This window comes from Drosophila biarmipes, chromosome X, assembly GCF_025231255.1.
Source record: "Drosophila biarmipes strain raj3 chromosome X, RU_DBia_V1.1, whole genome shotgun sequence".
In the NCBI taxonomy this organism is placed as follows: Eukaryota; Metazoa; Arthropoda; class Insecta; order Diptera; family Drosophilidae; genus Drosophila; species Drosophila biarmipes.
This window is the reverse complement of record NC_066611.1, coordinates 15,275,352-15,296,380: the sequence shown is the minus strand read 5'-3', so window position 1 is coordinate 15,296,380 and position 21,029 is coordinate 15,275,352. Positions and strand designations below refer to the sequence as shown.

Sequence of the window (21,029 nt, the reverse complement as noted above, 5' to 3'; positions counted from 1 at the left end):
TATTTTTTCCTACAATAAAGATACATAATTTTAATATATACATAGATTATAATTTAAAATATTTTATAATGGAGTTATTTAATGCTTTCCAATATTAATAGACAATATATATTAAGTTTGAAATATTTTTTATAGAAAAATACATTTATTTATTATTATTTATTTTATTTTTTTTATTTTAAAAAACCCGATGGAATTCGGTAAATAGTGAGCTTCGGAAAGTAGTTTCTCTCAGTGTTTTAAATAGAGCTGAAGCGAGTTGAGTTTACTCGAGTTCTTGGCTGTACTGCACGTTTATTTATTGTGTATTTGCATTATTAGGGCAACTCAAGCGTGAAAGGCAACGAAGGCGAAAAGTGGGGTTGTGGGTGGCAAAGGGTTGGGAAAGTCGAGGGGAAAATCAAGGGGAAATCCTAAGGGGCAACAGGAGGGCGGAGGCCGCCGGCAAGTGACCATCGCAACGCTTTTGGATGGACAGCTGACTGAACTGAAATTGAATGAGCGACGTGTCCTTTGTAGTCCTCGCAGGCACACCTACACACACCCACACCCACACCCACACCCACCCATTATTATTGGCAACTTGTAATTTCGTTATGTGCACAGCAGCAAGGACCTGCAAGGATACACTATATACGTGAACTGGATGTGTGTACATATGTGTACACAACAGAATAAAATACGTATGTTGATATTTTTAGACTGTCATCCTGCATCGGCCCATCGATCCTTTTTGCTTGTGTTTGCTTAGCTAATAGAATCATCTCAACTTTTTTCTCTGGCATTTGTTTTTTTTTTGTTTTTTCTTCCTACGTCCCCTGAAACTATAGACAAGTATTTGCTAAACACGTACACCCATACACACACTCGGCCAGGACGGCCACTAATAAACCCACACTCTCACGTATTTTGCGGCACGTGGTGGGAGGAAAATGAAGGAAAAGTTGGGGCAACCCCCCAGGGGCAACCTGAAGTAAAAGCTATTAAAAAGGAGATATGTATAGCCAGGGATGCATAGGCAAGCAATTACGAACTCCTAAGCTCTTTAACTCTTTAATAAATATTTAAAGTGTTTCGATATTAAAATATATCTAAGAACAAAGGATCGAAAATACTTCCAAAGTTAGTTATACTATGCAGAGACCAAGTATATTTCTTGTAATTTTCTTCAAGAAACAAAAGTAACCTCGATAAACTGTCACTTAGAACGCACTAAATGTAATCATATTTAAGAGTGCCCGCCCCTGACTGCCTCGTAAAACATACATCCTTCTCGAAACCCAGGGGGAATCCCCAGCGCCCCCCAAAAAAAAAGAGGGAAAAACAACCCCACTCACCAACAGTTTCTTGAACGAACATCAAACATTTTTCGCTGCAACATTGCCAAGTTTGACAAGACAGAAGATTGAGTACGTGCTGCACATTGACAAATGGAACGCGCCACGAATCTCTGGGATTACTTTGCCAATGGTATGGGGAAAATTAGTAGATAAGGCAATATTTTTAGGGAGGGGGATGGACAGGGCACCCAACCCCCATGATGGATCAGCCACTCGAACTTCTTTGAGGGGGGAGAAATGCCAGTCGTCTTACGTGCAAATTGCATATATGTCTGGGGACCATTACACTCACCTGAAAGATGGAAAAAAAAAACGAAGAGAAATTCAATTAGTTATCACGTCAAATTGCGATTTGATTTGTGTCGGGGTTGTTGAACTGAGATAAATGAATTTTATATCATGTAGTGTATGCAAAAGGTGGCCAGAGGAATGCTAAAGTTGTTAAGCTCTTGAAAAAGTTTTCAGACTCTGCAGCAAAGGTTTCATCGGGTCAGAACTTTTTATCAAAGCCAAGTGCTTCAGTTCAAACTTTGCGCAAAATTAATTACACAATGGAAAAATTCAAAAAAAAAAAAAAGAATAAAAAGTTCACACTTGCTGGTGAAAAATATAGATTTGTTGGGTTAAAAACAAAAAATAATCGAAAGTACTGTATGAAATATAAATAATTAACTATGTGAAAAAATAACCATGAAAAGAAGGGTTCTTTTTGGTAAAAAAATAACCATGAAAAGAAGGGTTCTTTTTGGTAAAAAAAATATGTGTTCTTTTGCTTAGGAAAGAAGTGCTTAGATGAGAGTTCCTTACACTAACACCAGTTTTGCAGTTGAAAATAAGCTAAATTCGCACTTGCACTGCTTTTCCTTTAATTTCCCCCATTAAACTTTAATATCAGCACCCAGGCTTAAAGCGTTTTTTAGGATCCACACATGAATAGGTCTTTGCTTCTCCTTTTGGACCAAACTGCAAGCTCTGGAGGTCATTGCTTGGTCTTTTGCCCCAACTCCCAAATGAAAGGCGCCCCCGGGGGCGTGGCAAGTGCTCCATAAGAAGTCATCTCCCCATCGCCAGTCTGCTCGTCCTCGTTCTCTTCATCGTCATCGTCATCGTGGCATTGACAAAAGCCCCAAGTAACTTGGCTCTTGTCTCGGTCGCCGTCTCGCTCAACTTGGCCGGCTTATGCTTTCAGGCACACACGCATTCAATTTGCTAGCCCACACAAACACCCACACACGCTCTACTGCACTGAGAAAAATATATGAATTATTGGGGATTTCATTTCCCTATTTTTCCTATTTTTATCAGAAAAGAATCTGTTTTGGAACAGGTTGCAAAGTTATATTTTATATATTTCAAAAGAAGTGCTTACTATTTGGAGTGTCTCTCCATATCCGAAGCCAATAAATCTTTAGCATTTTAATTTAAAACAGAAAATGAAGTGTGGATATAGGCAAAGACATTTTTTTTACCCTAATTCTGGGTAAAAAAATTGTAAACCCCAATATAGCACCATCATCATCTTTTTCATCGCAAAGGTTCATTTTGCCAGAAACATCGAGTGGATGCAAATAGAAAAACAAAAGGCAATATTTATTTAAAAACATATGCATAATTAACTTTAGTCCAACGAAACAAATTTAATCAAATGCGGAGAAAAACCATTTTATTTGATTGCCACTGAGCCGCATTTTTTTTGCCACTGTTTTTGTGCCATGCATTTTTAAAGCCAGCAGCCAGCAGCCGGCAGCCAGCGAAGCGACGACGACGACGACGATGACTGAAGTGGGAAATCAAATGTTTGTAATTAAAATTAAATATTCTATTAAAGGATCAAAACTGCAAGCCAAAAGGATACAGGATGGATGTGGATGCAGCCAGTAAACAGCAATCAAAAGCGGAATATGCATATAAAGTAGTCGCCCGCATGGAGATCTGAATGGATGTGTGAATGCGGATTAGTGTGTGCTTGTGAGTATCTGTGTATATATTTCATAACACAAATGTTTAATCAACGCAGCGGGACTGCGAGGACTGCGAGGACAGCCTAGACCGAAAATAAATAGCACATCATCAGTGTCAGCTGGGGCCAAAAATGCGGGATGGTTGGGGCCAAATGGTGGCAAATCGCAGGCTGAAGTCATGGCAAAAAGGGATGTTGGCTTGCAAAATTCAAATGGTTGGAGGGGGGTTGGGGGGCAGAGCGGTATATGAGTAACCCGGGAACCCAGGATCCCAATGCATTTGGGAATCCGACTGACGTTTCGTTACGTTGCCTACCAAGTGCCGTCTATGCAAGCGTGAAATGTCAAGTGCTCAAGTTTGAATTTGGCTTGGCAAACACTCACACTCGCACAGATACACACGCTCACACTCGCAGGCACACAGATACACACACACATACAGACACACACACACACAGATATATGGCCAAAGGCAATTGGGAGCAAAAGGCAAACATGGCCAACTGCACAAGCCAAAGGCAAAACATTAAAATAAACAAACAAACACACAGATACACAGGCGAATGGATATCCATTTAGTTTGCTTCTTACAGCATCAATTAATAATTGAAAAATATATATATATATATATATGCATATCTGTTTGCCAACGAAATTGCGAAATCTGAGATGGCTTCCATTGAGTCAAGATGTGTAATTCTTTAACCAACAAAAATTATTTGCACATCTTTCTAGATATTTTAACTCAAGTCAATCGGTGTTAAGCCACTTTATTTAGTTTTAAGCATTTGGAAACATATATTTAGCATTTTTTTATGAAACATACTCCGACTATAATCGATCGATTTACTTACTTCCTTTAATCCAAAATGACAGCTGACACATTGCTAATAAATGATGAGTGCAAACGCTTACAGAGCCCAGTGAATCATTAAACGAATGCGATTTAAAAGGATTTTTGCTTTAGATGTTTATATTGGGGAAAAAAGAACCGCCATCAAAATAAATATTGAAACATTTTAGCATTTATTTTCATCAAATATTTATAGTACTCGCATGGCTATTTTCTTTTTTTTTTCCCCCTATGCTGCTCTTAATTCGTTGTGCAATAAGTAAACATTAAAACTGTGAAAATGTAATGCATGAATAAATGATTAAATAAATATTTATAGAATTTAAGCCGCGACGACTCAATGCAGTTGTTAATAATTTCAAATTATGCAAATTAAGGAGGTGGCCGTACAAAAAAAGGGAATAAAATAAAGCGAGAAAAATGACACAACCGCCTACAATTGATTGTCGATTGTGTTGTGAAAATTATGATTGCAGCACAAATGAAATAAATTGATTTGCAATTGATTATTGAAATGATTTGGTTTTATCTCGTGGTTTTGCTGGTTTTTGGTTTCTGGTTTTGCGGGTTTTAGTTTTCATCATTTTATTGGCTGCCATAAATACCACAAAATTATGTCTAGATATTATTTTGCTTTCTTTTATTTTTTTGTTAAAGAAAATCGTAGGTAAGTATTATATTTTTTGTTAAGACATTATGTAACGAATAATCCAACTTACATTCTTTGTTTTTATAATATGTAATATTTACCAAGTAATCATTATTAAAAATAAATTTGCAAAAATTCAAAAAGCTAAATAGTAAATATTTCTAATTATTTTGATTATTTTAAAAATACAAAAAGCCAATGACAAGTATTGAAATCCTATACTTCTTGGCTTCTAGGAGCTTACTTATTTAAAACCCATTTAAAATGTATGAGCTATATAACGCTTTTATGTGACATTTAGCTCTCTGGCTGATTTTCGGTTTAATCTCGATTCGCTTTTATTGTCCTGCCGAGATTGTCAGATGTGCCCAAAAACGACCCTCCCAGTGGCGCGGAGTGCAACCCCTTGCCAAATGTTTGCATTCCGAACCGCACAGACAACAAACTCCGGTTGGACGGCAATTTCACGTTTATATTTCGCCGGATATTCCCCTTTTGGCCCTCGTCGACTGCATTCTGTGCTCTACATAAATATGAAATTTATTAGTGAATGTTGCATATCCTTTTGTGCGTGTCAGTTCCGGCTCGGATTGCGTTTTCGCAGGCGGGGGAAAGTCGGAAGAGTCGGAAAAGTCGGGAAACGAGACCCGAGGACCCGACCCGGCAACAACATCATTATTGGACATTGCCCAAAAAAGCCATTTCTCCCTTGCTCTCCTTTCTTTTTTTTGTATTATTTTTCGTACACCCAGAGAGCTTTATTGCCATTTCGTTGGGACCGTGGTTTCTGCGATTTTAATTTGTTAAATGCACTTTTGTCCTCTTCATCTGGCATATCGAGCGCCGCACTTAAACCCAGAACGACAGCCGGGGGTCAAAGTTATTCAGTGGCTCCCAGTAATTGTTGGCTTAAATCGAAACTTTGTGCAAAATATATTTAAAATGTTATTTCTCTACATAGTAGTAGTGACTTCAAAAACCTCTGCTATCAATTAATATAATTTGGTGGATTTTTCAGTTTGTTTGTGACGCGTTTTCAATTACTACTAGTATTTATTTTGGCCTTTGGCTGGGATGCGCGACAGAAAGTTTCGCAGCTTCGGTTCGGGAAAATTTATTCATTGCTCCCTGCAACTGGGTTAACTTTCTGGTTTGGCGACGCGAACAAAGCTCGACGGCGACATTTTATTGTTGTCCCTCGGACAGGGTCTGCCGGCCCTTTTTCCTCCCGATAACTCCTCTTTTTTATATCCTTGATTTTCTACTTTCTACTTTAAGGGTAGAGCTTTTGCGCTATTATTTGATTTTTATTCGGCTTCCGTTGGTTCCCTCGCCGCACTTCGTGAGTTATTGTCTCATGGACTGCGGCTTCAATGCGAACTAGGCCAGTGACTTAAAAGAGGGTGGCGGAAAATTCAGAAGCAAGGGGTGGAGGGGTAGCTTGACAGGAAAATTTGGGGAGAGGTTTTTCCAGCCATACTGTCGCTGGCCTTTTTGGCAGCTTTTTTTCCGGTCTGCCGTCATTTTTATATCTCACATTTTGGCACTAGAGATGGCACAGCATTTATAACTATCATTAGTATTATCTTTAAAAATGTTCACTTATAAGAATAAAAATTCATAACTAAATAATTATAAATATATATTGATATTGAATTGATCTTGAATCAGTCATTGTCTTAAATTTTATTATAATTATTTAATATCGATTCGAAATCAATTAATCAGGCAAACGCAAATTTATCGATAATTTATCGACGCTCTCCCATCTATAGTTTGCTGCAATTCAAGGGAAATACTTTCAGAAACATCCCAAAAGACATGTTTAACTGCGAATCGATGAGAGGAAATGTTCGACCACCTCTCGATGGGTGTTTTCTGGTAAGGATATGCTTGAGGCCAGTGCGCTTCCTTAATGCGACAATGTTTGGTCAATGTCAAATGCCTTCCCCATTTGTCTACCATTTTATGCTGCTTTGTCTGTGCGACTTCCGTTTGCCGCAGCATGCGCCATCATCGCATATATATATATATCTGATACAAATACATGTTTAGATATATAAATTTTATTATATGTATGGGGCATTCCCAAAGCATTGTGGCTCTGACAATTATGACACGTGCTTTAAGTTTTCGACTTTGGCTCGAGGCACTTCAAAGAAATCTTGATTAGAAGCCCCATTGAAGCGGCACACAAATTCCACAAATTTTCGCAATCAACTTAATCAAATGTTTTTGGCTTTTGCAATTGCCAGAACTCAAAGTGGAAAATTTTCAATTAAGCCAAGGGCGAAAAAGAAATCGTTACCAAGAGGTATTTTGCTGTGTTTACTTAGAGATGCCTACCACATATTTATTTTGTTTTTTCTTTAAAAATAACAAAGTGGCAATTATTGAAATGTTTGACACTTAGAAAAAAACAAGCAGAAAAGGGGGCAAGAAAATGGTTATTCCTTTTTAAGTAATAATATTCCAAAAATGTACTTTAAAATTTAAAAATATTTAAATTTGAAAAGGAACCATTTTTATGCCACACTTTATATCAAATGTATCTCTAATTTTTTAAAAATCAATTTAAAGAATATAATTTAATAGCATCAAAAATGACTTAGCAATTGCCTGATAGCTCAATGAGGTGAAAAATTCTTTGGGCATTCCAATTTGCCTGCTGGCAAAAAAAAAAAAAAAATCGAATAGAAAAGGAGGCAACTTTTATTTACACTTAGCACCAGAATGAAAATTCACATTGAGCAACAAATGTTGGCTGTTTGCACCCGAGGACTGTATACGTTGCATGTGTGGCTAAGATGCTTTTGCTTCACCTTTGACTACAGCAAAAATTCCGGCAATTTCGTGTGTGAATTACCCGAGGATTCTCATGCTCCTTTCTGTTTGGTCCTTGCCAGTTTTAGTTTTAGTTTCAGTTTCAGTTTCAGTTCCAGATCCAGCTTCAGCTTCAGCTTCAGTTGTGTGCTTGATTATCAAGCACCAAAAGCTGTGTGTGTTTGTGTTTACGTAATTCAAGATGGCAGCAAACCGACAAGCTGAAGGGCAGGAAAATGTGTTGAAAATAGGTGGAGAATGGGTGGGAAAGCAGTGTGGAAGCAGTGTGGAGGGGCTTCCCCACCAGTTGTAGTAGAGTGTAGTATGTAGTAGTAGTGCCATGGAGCACAGTGCGAAGTACAAATGTAATGGCAAATTTTTGAAATTAGTATGCAACACGCATAGCAGTCGAGAGAAAGCTGGAGAGATGGAAAAGTGGAAAAGGACATGGACATGGAAATGCGAATGCGAATGCGAATGGGCATGGGAACGGGCATGGCAATGGAGTTTGGGAGCCGAGAGCTGGAAAAGCGGCTAAAGAGCTAGTTCAACTCGCACACACACATTCCCCTTCCGCCTTTTTTGGCCCCTTTTCTCTTAACTATTATTGCATTTGCTTCGTTGTGGAGAACATCAATAAGCGGCATATTTAAGCTCCTTGTTGGTTGGGTTTTAAGTAATTTTTATGGCAATTCTCTGCAATGCCGTTTACCATTAAGTTTAATGTGGGCCCCCCGCAAGGAGGCGAACAAGTGGGGGAGCATTATTAGTTTTAGTTGGTTAAATGCGGGGAATTCACGGAAGGTATAATGGAATTCAAGCGAGTTGTGCAAGTGGCACGCTTAAGCCGTCATGCAAATTGAGTTTGCTTCATTTAAATCAATTGGTTTGGAAAAAGTGCAGTTATATTGGAAACAAAGTGCAGCCATTCCAGCGCTGGTCACACTAAATACGAATGACAAATGCACAAAGGAAGGAATGTATGTATTCAAATTACATATTTCATGCGATTAATTAAATGCAAATTTAGTTTGCTTGCATCAATTTGAGCAGCATTCAATTTCCTTAGAAGCAAAGTGCTGCCATACTAAATTCAAAATGAGTCATAAGATGCACTGGTCACACTAAACAATGACAAATGCACTCCCACAGAGCAAAAACGGGGCAGAATCTAAACGTCAAATTTGCTTTTTCTCTGTCAGTATTTTCTTGTCTTTCCACTTTCGACTTTCCCTCCCCCAACTCCAACACAATGCAACAACTTTCTGAACATTTTGCGTTTCTTAAGTTTTCTTTTCTTGTCAAAATAAAAAGAAAAAAGAAGGGGTGAAAATGCTTCCAGGCCAGTATTTTTGAATTCTTTATCTGGCCCAAAACCCTGGCACAATTCTTCACACTGCCCCGCGCTGCCCACCATTTTGCCGCTCACTTAGTTTCATTAAAACAACGTGGAAAAAGTTTTCCCTAAAAATGGGCTGAGCGAGGAGGAGGTCCTGCCAGGACACAAAGAACAGGACACGACAGGCCAGGCGCCATACAAATGAGGCAAAGAAGAAAACTGCTGTCGCATGGGCCCGGAACTCTTAAACTCGAAAAGAACTGAAACATTGGATCCCCACAGCCGCACTAACCCGATCCTAAGTACTCCCCATAGTTTACAACTATTCTTTCTTTTTTTTTATTTGAGAAATTTCCCTCTTTTGTTTTCATCGTTGCTGCCTGGCTTCTTTCTGCGTTTTTTTGTATTTGGTGTATTTTATATCAATTTTTAGTGTGCCTTTTTTCCTGGCTACTTATTTTCTTCTATTTTTTTTTTGTTGAGCACAAGCACACTTTTATCCGCTTGGTCTTTGTCTGGAGTTGTGCAAGTTGTCGTCTAACTTATGGCATCTCATTTATCTTCGTAACTCGAGACGAGGCGACGGGCCAAGGAGCGAAGCAGTTATTGCATTTTGTACGCTTTTTCTTAAATTTTTTGTTCCTCCTCTTAGTGTATACTCATATTTATTTTCCTGTATTTTGACTTATTTATGAGACACTCCGGCTCAATCGGTTGGACCATTGTAATCTCTTTCGTTGCGATGCAGGACACGTAGAAAGCGCTCAATATCCCCGGATTGGGCGGCATCCAGGGCCTCGCGATGGTCATGGTTGTTGAGCACGGGTTGCAGCACCGTTCGGGGAATCCCCGAGTGCAGGCCCAGCGAAAAGTAGGACATGGTTTCGTAGAATTGTGGCGAACGCAGATGGTCGAGTATTATCTGGGCTTCATGATAGCCGGTATTTCCCTTCTCATCAGCATCCTGCTCGTCAGGATCTTGGGGCAGTTGAGCCAACAGTTTTTGCCGCCTTCTGGGTGACATCAGAAGACTTTGCACTGCTTCGGCGCCGTAAAAACGTAAGACTGTTGCCAAATCTAGTATCTCCGCAGCGGGATCTGGAAATGCCAACGGTGCCATTGCTTCTTCGGCTTCGTCTGTCTGGTTAGCTGGTGGTGGCCAAGTCTCTGGCGTTCTGGCCAAGGAGTTTTCCAGCATTTGACGCATCTGGTCGAGAACCTGCAGATGCTCACTGCCACCGAAGCCACGCTGATGCCTGGTGCCTTGCTCCACATCCGTATCCACATCTCCCTCGGCCGCCGCGCTTTCATCCCACTTCCTGGCACCGGTGGCGATGAGTTCGTTGATCCGTTCACAAAACTCCGCATCCCTATCCGCCTGGGGCTCTTGCATCCAGAAGAAGTAACGCTGCGTGGATCGGGTGTACTTGAGGGCATACACCCGACCCGTTTTGCACTGATCAATGCGACGGAACTCGAGGTCGCCCGGGGTGGCCGGAATGTCCAATTCAACGGTCCCGGTTCGCCGGTCCATCCAGTGGATGTGCACCTGGTTATCGCCGGCGGATCGGCGCACAAAGAGCAGCCCCTTGCGGTCATCGGGCTCAATCATCTTGCCCAGCAGGATCATGCGGCCGACCTTGTATTGGAGCAAATTGGGGGCCTGTGAGTCGGCCATATATGGTACTGGGAATTTTCAAGCAAAAACCGGTGCTTTGATTTCTAGATTTAAAATACTTTCAACAGCCTACCATTATTGACTTTTTAAATTATTTTAGTTCAGCTTTTTGAACTCATTACTAAGAAATGGAAATCACTTACAAAGGTGTCTAAAACTATGCAGTAAAAAATAATGACTGCATTGGACTCTAGAAATATTTCGTAGCATACTTTTATTCATATTTAAGTGACTTTCAAGCCTTAGTAATATTTTTGGCAATTCAATTAATATCTACTTTAATGTGTTTTTTTTTTTTTTTTTTTTTTTTTTTTAATTAACATCTTTATTTAATATAATCCAGGAACAGATCTAATTAAAGCCTTTAACCTAAATGTTTTCTTAAGTAAATAATCTCTTAATTATAAATTATAATTAGTTTTCAACTTGGTATATAGGAGTAGATCAAATTACGACTAGTTTCAAGTAAATAATATATTCATATTAGTCTCTTAGGAGCAGCCCAAAATGTCTTCTTTTGAGCCTGCGATTTTAATGTGTATTAAGAAAAATGTGTATTTAAGAAAAAACAATATCATATTTTAAAGCATACTTTTAGACATATTTTAAGTGATTTTAAAATCCAACAATTTTCTTCTAAACACTATGAATTTCCATGTATTATTATAAACGTAGAACCTTTTTATTTATTTAATATTAGTGTTGTACGTTTGCTTTTCTCGACATACAAAAACTATAATGCACGTGAGACGCTTGGCCTTCGTGTTGCAAAATAATATCTGCACATTGAAGACAATAAAGTAAATGTTTAAGAAAAAATAAATATATATTTATATAGCTTATATAGCCACCTCTAGTCACACACTTCGCCCCATTTATGGGCTACTTCAGCGTGAGCCGTTTGGCTGTCCAGCCTGGGCGGCAATTGACCTTTAATTGCACACTTAAAAGCACATAAAACGTGGCCAGGATGCACGAGGAAAGAAGTTCAAGGAGCAGACAGGAAAATCGCCGGTGGCCGGAGGTCCTGGGTCAACAGAGGCGTTAGCAAAGTAAGCTTAGACGGGGGCAATTAAAATTAAAGCGATGACTTATATGGCTTAACGGACACCCAGCCAGTTAGGTAGTCACTCACCAGAGCTTCTGGCCCTGCAATTACATCGCATTTTAATGGCATCTAAATATGATACATTATAGGGCATATGCTTTCATTAGTTTGAGTTAACTAACTGACTTTAGCTACCAGACATGTTGGGAAATATTTCCTATTCCATATATTTTATTTATTTATTATTTTGAATTATCTAATTTATCTAAAAAATATTTTTAAAATATATTTTATGATTTCAAACGTACTACTTTAAAAACCAACTGAATTAACATTTGTAATATATATTTTTTCCCATTGGATAGCTCTTGTTCAGCCTATGTTTAATTGAATTTATTAATTTTATTTACTTGTCATTTAAGAATGGAAATATAATTACTTCTTAGTGACTAAAGTTTGCTTTAACAAGTTACCGAAATTGTATTATATTGCTCACTTTCAACTTTTTTATTCCCCAAAATGTTGTCTAATTCAATTTGGTTTGGACACATCTAAATCGATCAAAATCATCTTAGATGTATTTGAAATATTTTCGTTTATTTTAATTGGATTAGAGTCAACATGATTGCCATGATTTGTTTTCATTCAATTAAAGTTGATTCGATTGGATTTGTCCGGCTGTGTGTGATGCGATGTCATGTCTTCATGATGAATTATTCAAGCAGATTGGATTGAAAATGAAAGCATGATGTAGACACATCTTCTAGTTACCTTACACTTTACACTTTTCCCCAGCAACACACACACCTAGATTTCTTTTCAATGGACTTCTGCACACAATTCTATCTATATATCTATATATACGAGTATATATAGTCGTTTTAATGACAGGACTCCTGCAGCTTTCGTCGCTTTCAGTTCGAAAGCAATTACAATTTAAGTATTTAATTAGGGAATTACGTGAGCAAACACCCAAGCCACCCACACACATGGCGAGGTCAAATAAATGGAAGGGGCAAAAAAATAAAGAAAAGAAAAGGAAACCGTGTATGAAATAAAATAAAAATAAAAGGAGCGTAACGAAGTTGCCCCAATTGTGGGTGGGGCTTACCCACCTGCCCACCTGCCACGCCCCCCTATAAATGCCAATAAAAATGAAGCCAATTGCTGTTGCCGCAGCAAAAAATACAAAAAAGGAAAAAGAACAAGGAGCATTTGAGGCAACTACAAAACAATTTGTAGTTTACGCTTTACGCGTTCTCTACAGTTCGTCCGTAACGAGAGCACAAGCTGAGACCCCAAGACAAAATATACGACAAAAAATAGGAAAAAGAAGGAAAAGGAAACTGTTGGGGACCTGGAAAAAGTGGGAAAAAGTCAAGTCGACGGCAAGGGATAAGCGTGTCCTGGCATCCGACTGACTTAACCTACGTCGCCACTCGTAGACACCCGCAGCCAAGCAAATAGTAAATAAAATCAAGAACTGTAAAAACCCAAAAGGGAAAGGAACTCTGTTATACACCGAGGGGTACAGTCAAATTTATATTTTACAACATTTTTATTTTATTCAAGGGTGTAACGTAGATCACAAGTTATCTCAAATAATCTATGAATTTTGGGTCCTCAGTCTGAAAGGAATTGCGGAAACATCGAACATGGAAATGGGTTACAATTTTTACCCCCTTTAAAAGTAATTATTTGAATGCAGAATAAAAGACAACTCAGCCACAAACTCATAGAGACATCAACCTAGGAAATCGAAATGCATTTACCCAAGTTATGGGTTTTCGAAGTGCGGTTTTGGGGTCCTATACTGAAACCCATTGGAATTACGGAAAAATCGAACATGAAAATGGGTTAAACTTTCGACCCTCGTTAAATATAAATATTTAAATGTAGAATGATAGGGAATTCAACCACAAGTTCATAGAGACATCAACCTTCGGAATCGGGATTAAATTACCCAAGTTATGGGTTTTAGAAGTGCGGTTTTGGGGTCCCATACTGAAACCCATTGGAATTACGAAAAAATAGAACATGAAAATGGGTAAAAATTTTGACCCTCTTTAAAATAAAATATTTAAATGTAGAATATTAGAGAATTAAACCACAAGCTCAAAAAGATATCAACCTTTGGAATCGGGATTAAATTACCCAAGTTATGGATTTTGGATGTGCAGTTTTGGGGTCCCATACTGAAACCCATTGGAATCAATTGGAATTGGAAAAAAATCAAACATGAAAATGGGTTAAAATTTTGATCGACTTAGAAAATAAATATTTTAGTGCAGAATAAAAGAGAATTCAACTACAAGTTCATAGAAATATCAACATTCGAAATCCGGATTAAAATATCCAAGTTATGGATATTTGAAGGATCGTTTTGGGGTCCCATTTTTCTATATATAGTATCTTGAGACGACTTCAAACTTCTTCTGACTTTGTACCAAACACAAAATACCAAAATAACGTGTTATTCTATTCTTAAGTAATTCTATTTATTCTATTCTTCTTAAAAAGCTCGTCAAATGAAATAATATTTTCCTGTACTAAGAGTATTTAGCCTAACTTCCACAAGGTAAAAGATCAAAGAAATTGGCAATGTGCACCGTGGCGTATGCGTCATGCCCTTCGCTGGCCATAAAAAGTAAGATAAAGCACCGAAATTACAAGCGTTGTGTTGACAAATGCCTTAACTTCAGTTGCCAACCCGTCGGCCCTACCACCCCTTGATTTTTCCCAGGCACTTCTTGGAAATTTTCCTTTATTTTCGGTTTCATTTTTTTTGTCGGGTTTTCTTTACTCCCAATTTCGGTTCCTTTTTCTGCCTTATACGTTTTTCGTTTCGCGGGTATCAATAAATAGACGTCGACCAAAGGTTACACAAAAAATAATAATAAAGGGGTGGGCAGTTGGGCGGCAGCAGGTAAACAAGTGTATATATGTTATGCGGAGATGTGCCATCAATGGCACATACATACTTAAGGCACATATGTACTGCATGTGGATGCGTGGGTGACAGTTGTAAATGAAATTATCGCCTTTTTGACTTTCAACCATCAGCGTGGTGGAATATTTTTCGCTTTTCGCCCCAATTTATGCTCCGCAAATATGGCGAGTTTGTGTTTTTTCCTCAGTATTTGCCCAGCATTAATAAAGTGTTGACCGTAAATATTATATGGCATGAAATAATCATTTCGCAGCATCTCGAAAGGTCGCAATTTAAGATTTGTTAGGTAAAAATCTTGATGAAGTACATGAGAACTGCAAGTACATATGCATTTAAATTGGTTCATAAGCCAAGTGCTCAGCAAAGTTCTTATTAATACACATATGTCCTTAACATTAATTAAGTGAACGATGCAAAAGCATAAAAAAACACCCTGATATTTAATTAATATTTAGGTTTGATTTGGTTCATGGAATAATTCAAGAGTAAAGACGACAAACAAAAGGACATTCCCATAATTTAATTAGCATTTGTAATTGACTTAGTTCCTGACGTTGAATTTTAATCAATGAAATATTTTGGCTCGCATTCAACTGCTGCCAGTGCAGCAGAACAATTAGTTAGTGGCCACAAAGGTCGGTGGAAGCATTTCAAGTCCTTCCCAGAAACTATGAATTATTGACTTGCCTTAATTGAACGGTTTCATTGCATTTCGGGCTAATGAAGATGAATATGAAATGAGTTAATTAATTGAAATTTTGTCCAGCCCACGGATGGGGGGTTCGATGAACCAAAGACCCAAAAAAAAATCCTCCTCTTCCCCCACGAAGGTCTGCCATTTTGGTTTACCTTCGTTTGTTATTATAATTTTTTTTTTGTGTCCTTCTCCAGTTGCGTCATTAATTCATAAGCATGAACTTCATTTGGTGTTTCCCTTTCTTTTTGTTTTATTTCTTTTTTGTGTAATTTTCCATGTTTAGTTTATATAAGGATGTGTGTGTGTTTGGTGTCAGTCAGGCCAATTAAACGAGTGAAACGAGGAGTCAACTTGAAATTAACACACACTCGCACACGCACGCAAGTTTATGAATCTCAAAAATGCGCCTCGTTGCCCTAAACTAATTTCACCCACACTTGGGCAAGCACACGAACACGGACACGCACACACCCACAGTCACGCACACAGACACGCCACAGGAGTTAGTCCTTTCTGTTGTTCCTGTTGCTTGTTTTCCGACACAAGGAGCCAACCAAAAACACACAAACGCAGGGGCAAGTCCTGTCTACCTAAATCAAGTCGAATTCCTGAGATACCCTTGAATATATCGATTTTATAGCAGAAAAAAGCTCTAAATCTCCTTTTTGGGTGACCAAAAGTATGCAACAAAATATTTTAAACTTAAAAATACAAGAAATCAATCAATCAATAAAAAAAGTATCCTTTACCGATTGTGTACTTTTAGACCGCAAAAAAACCATTTAAAAGTAAATTCAAATCGTAACGATTAATCTCTTAAGGATTAAAACAAAATCTAATGCTCCAAAAATTTTAATTTTATTTATTATGTATATAAATTATTCGTTTTGGCTTCTATCCTTTATATCAGTCTATGCTTAAATGTTAGAGTATCTTAAACTGCACGTAAGATGAGATTCACTCTCCATGAGTTAGTATCTGCTGATTATCTGCAAAATGTCCTCTAGGTTTTATACGATCATTTGTCATATTTTCCGCACCATCATTGCCGAGAAAACTAACAAACCCCATACCCGTCGTGACCAGGAAATCCTAGAATCCTGTCAAATTGAAAGTGTATCTCGATGCTTTTTCAGTTTATCCTGCAACCCGTTGGCAAACAGAAAAAAAACATAAAAAAGGAGTAGAAAGAAAAAAGAAAGCCCTCCCATCAGGGTTCCACCCCACAAAGATACACACACACCCATGATTGGCGGCAGGTTTTGTTAATTTACGTATTTTTTGGTCTCGTTTCTCGTGTTCCTTTATTTTTGCTGTTTTCCCTGGCACTTTACCGCCTTCCGTTGCTCTTTAGCCTGGAGTGCGTGTTAGATAAACTGACAGGTGGGGAAAACTCTGGGAAATCCGAGGGGGCGGGTGGGCGAAAATGGGACCGAAGGGGGGCGGAAGGAAACTGCAGGATATGCCGCAAGGGTAAGCGGATGTGTAGCCGCTTTTCCAGTATGCCAACCCATCTGCCACCTCCAAAACCCGACCTCTGCCTTAGCCTTAACCCCTTAGCCCCTCCCCCCCATCGTCACCATTCCGCCTTAACCCTTTGACGGCAAGTCATGTGTGGGCGTGACAACCGCCCTAAATGCCAACAGCAACAATAACAACAAAAAACAGCATCCAGTGTAGGCGGCATTTTTGTGGTTTTTGTGTGTTTCCTTTGCTTTGCCCAAAAATACATGGCATCAACATTTTATATACACTTTATATACGCCTTCTTATATAATATAATTCATACACAAGGCTTGTTTGTCTTGCCATCATTTAAACTTTCAAGTGCTTGCTGGCCATGCAAAAAGCGCAGCAAGAGCCACAGCACAACTTATGCTGCTTCAAAGTGATTTAATAGTCAAGGAAACGACCCTTTTGATACCTAATTTATTTGGAGTGTACCATATAAATCACTTATATTTTAGAAACCACTCAAGTGTCTAAAAGTATACTACAATATATTTTCAATCCAAAATTATAATTATTTATTCTTTAATTACATTTTCTAAAAATATATTTTAAGGCAATAGGTTTTTTAAAACCACTAGCTTTAGTGTCTAAAAGTTTGCTGCAATATATTTTCAATCCAATGTTGAGGAATTTTTAAAAATATATTTTAAAGCAACAAGATTTTTGAAACCACTTATAATTGTGTCTTAAAGCATACTACAATATATTTCCGATCAAATATAATAAGTATAATAAATAGAGTGGTCTCTATTGCATACTTTTTGACATTTTAAAAGGGATATTATATTATATCGAACAGCAACCAAACATTTCATCAAAGTAAATGCAAGTACTAAATAAAAACCAAATTAATCCACATCCACGCACCCTGTAACTTCCGCTCAAGGCAAAAACAATGGTGGACGTTTAATAAACATCATTTAATTACAGTCAAAGCGAGCTGAAAAGGGCGCTCTGAAGGGATAACCAAAGGACCCTCAGTAATTTGTATAACTTTTATTTTTTTTTAATTATTTACTTTTGTTGGATTTTTTCCTCACCGCGCTCTTATTGCATTTTCCACTTTTTTTCCCCCCCCTGTTGGTGATTTAGTTCGTTAGTGGAGCTCAGCAGATGGTTTAATGGGGGGGATGGTTGCTACCACAACAGTCGTGTCACAGATTAAAGTTGTGATAAATAGGGAAAGCAACTAGGAACCGAGAGGATGATGGGGCTGAAAAAGCGAGTGTGCACTTAACGATAGGAAAAAACGCATTAACGCCAAAATGGGTTGGAGTGAATGTGCAAAAACAAGAGTTAACACAAGGTGTGGTCTTCGTTGGGGCCACAACCTTAGGATAATTATAACAATTTTAATTTAATCCGGGCTCTTCAGGTTTGATTGTGCATAAATCCCTCTACCTCTCCCCTAAATTAAACACGACTTAAAGACATTAAGTTGGTAAAACCTACCCAGCAATAAAAACAAAAAACACTTAATTAACGAGACCATTACAAGTATATTTCATTTGGGAAAATCCCCAAAAAAATAAAGAAAAAACCCATCAAATTAATTGGTACAGCTATAGACAGATAAATAGCCAGAGTTTTCCGCATATATGTATGCCATATCTTAGCCTTGAATCGCTCAAACAGTGCGAAAATGACCAATAAAATGAAAAGCTCGTCGCCGAGAGCCAACATCTTTAGCTTGGCCATAAATTGCGCACAAAGTGCCAATATAAATCAAGTGTAAACCGCTTCGACTCTGCCTGCCACCTTCCTCCACTCTCTATACTCTCCATACCGAATCGAATGAGGGGAAAATAATAATAATGAATTTATGGTGAGGATTCCAAGGTTCCGGAGGTTGCAGCCGCCAGCCGCCAGCAGCAAACAAGTTCCGGGGACCATTAAATAACATTTAAAATGTCAAAGCAAGGATGCACACAGAATACGGAGAATCTCGAACAGTAGTCCTACGTATAATGTGCAAAAAGAAATTGAATGGAAGATGCGGAAAGACGTTGGGGGCTTCCCCCCGAAAGAGATGAATCGCAAAGGGACGGAACCAACAAAGCTGTAAATCTCAAAGCCAAAGCAGATGCGATTCTGGCCGCAAAACAACAAACAGAACTCGAAAGCAATTTAGATGCATTGCATATGCAGCGTGGATAAGGATATGGGTTTTCAAAAGAGGCGGTTCCGGCAGGGAGGGGTTGGTGTGGTTGTCTTCTGGTTTGGTTTTTCGGGGTCCTCAGTGCCTGGCATGCAGCACACAATGCATAACCGATGGCGAAAAACAACGCAGACAAGGCGCACTCGCTCTAGTTGCAATTACAAGGACGCGACAACGTCGAATCAGGTTGCCTATCCACCGAAAAATAGATAGTGAATAAGGCCACGGAAAGGTCCACAAATGGGAAGTGAGAGCTCATAGTACACAGGGAAAATATATATAGAAGTTATGCAACATTACATTTCTACATAATAATCGATAAGAATAAATTAAACATTTCAAGTTGATCATTACCACGGTTCTGAAACGCAATTTTGGGACCTAGAAGTATGCAAAGAATGAGGACAGTCGGTTTTCTTAGTTTTCTTGCATACTTTTGGACACCTTACATGACATCTAAAACTAAATAACTCGAAAATATACCTAGAAGTATGCAATAGAAAAGTTTATCGCCTTGCAAAACATGTTGCCTACGTTTAGACACATTTATTTAATTTTTTCTGAAACTTTAAAGGTTTATTACAAAAAATGTCACGATATTTACTTTGATATCTGTTTTTTCCCGTGCACTTGATCTCCTACAGAGGCCAAGATAAATATTCAATTAAAGGATGCGTAACGAAGGCATGTACTCCTTAGCCCCTGCAAGATGAATCGACTCGCGCGACGCCAACTACGAATTGCTCAAGAAGATTGCACCGGATTTTGCACCACCCCCGCCCGGTCGCCACCGACTTGCCTAACCCTCGAGAAAGGCCGGATTGTCACCACCCACACCCCACCACCCACTTTCCATTTTCCACCCAACCGTGTCAGTCATGGTATTTATGTTCACTGCATTTCGCTTAGCCTCTCCTTGCACAAGGGCGTCACAAAAGAACAAAATGGCTGACATTGTTAAAGTCAAAGTACAGCATTGCTGTGTATATAATAAAAATAAAATAGGGAGTGTAAGGAAAAAAAATGCGAAAACCGTTGCAGAAAATGTAATAATAATAAAATGAAAAGGAAAACATGTTTATGGCCGAAGTCAGGACATCCCGGGCAGACATTTATTTGAAGTAGAGAGACTTCAAGTTGGGTTAAATTGTAAAATGAAATCAGAGGATTGTGATTAAAATATATGAATATGAAAAATATAAAATTCCATTTTTACAAATTATGAAATATATGATTAACTTAACAAAATGACGATGAAAAATTTTAAAAAATCTTAAAAATGCGGAATGATAAAACAAATAAAAATAACAGATATTTTTCTATAGTACTTGAATTCCATGATAACATATATTTTATTCCTTGAGCTATTTTATTACAACATCTTGCAACGTTTTCCACTGTGCCGCTGTGTGTCATCACATTCTTCAAGAGTGTGACAAAGGAGGATGCTGGCGAAATAAGAATCGCGAGGTAAAATGAAAATAAGTCGGGAGAGGAAGTGAGAGCTTGAATTCAGGACGAAGAAATATGCATTCCAGCTGCTGCTGCTGCTGTGTCCTTTGGCAAATTCCTTCAAGGATCCCAGCATCAGTCAGTCAGTCGGCGAGTCGCGTCATTCGTCATTTCGTCATTCATTCGGACTCGCATTCGCTCGCTCAGTCAGCCGCTCATTCATTCATTCACTCATTCAGTCATTGCAACGAGAGCCTTTTTGCCTGACTGCGCCACTTTTGGTCGCTCATTTTGGGTTGACTTGACTAATGTTCGCCGCTGAACCTTGAGGCACCCATCCACCCACACACACAGAGACAGAGACAGAGGAAAAGCGGACAAACACAAACGCAACGCAAACACACCCAGAGGAACCGTCATCGACTTGTCAACATTCTGACTGACGTACACACCCAAACACACACACACACAGACACACACACACACACACACATTTGCAGTGGAAAAGAATGTGAGGAAAGGAAAGAGGGGCGCTGAAAACTAAGTAGATGAAAAACCCGTCTAATGCC

The 21,029-nt window shown here is 38.6% G+C and overlaps 2 protein-coding genes across 11 annotated transcripts in view; both read right to left on the bottom strand.

The window, feature by feature from the left end:
* LOC108032084 (neurobeachin) overlaps positions 1-21,029 on the bottom strand; it is a 191,716-nt gene that overhangs the window by 132,284 nt on the left and 38,403 nt on the right. The window lies entirely within an intron of this gene.
* Positions 9,614-10,716, bottom strand: LOC108032140 (proteasomal ubiquitin receptor ADRM1 homolog). The gene has a single exon (XM_017105979.3). The coding sequence runs from the start codon at positions 10,641-10,643 to the stop codon at positions 9,672-9,674; it is 972 nt and encodes a 323-aa protein (XP_016961468.1). The 5' UTR covers positions 10,644-10,716; the 3' UTR covers positions 9,614-9,671.

What these genes read in the sequence shown, in the direction of transcription:
- LOC108032140 (XM_017105979.3), bottom strand. Translation starts at nt 10,643, where the DNA reads ATGGCCGACTCACAGGCCCCCAATTTGCTCCAATACAAGGTCGGCCGC.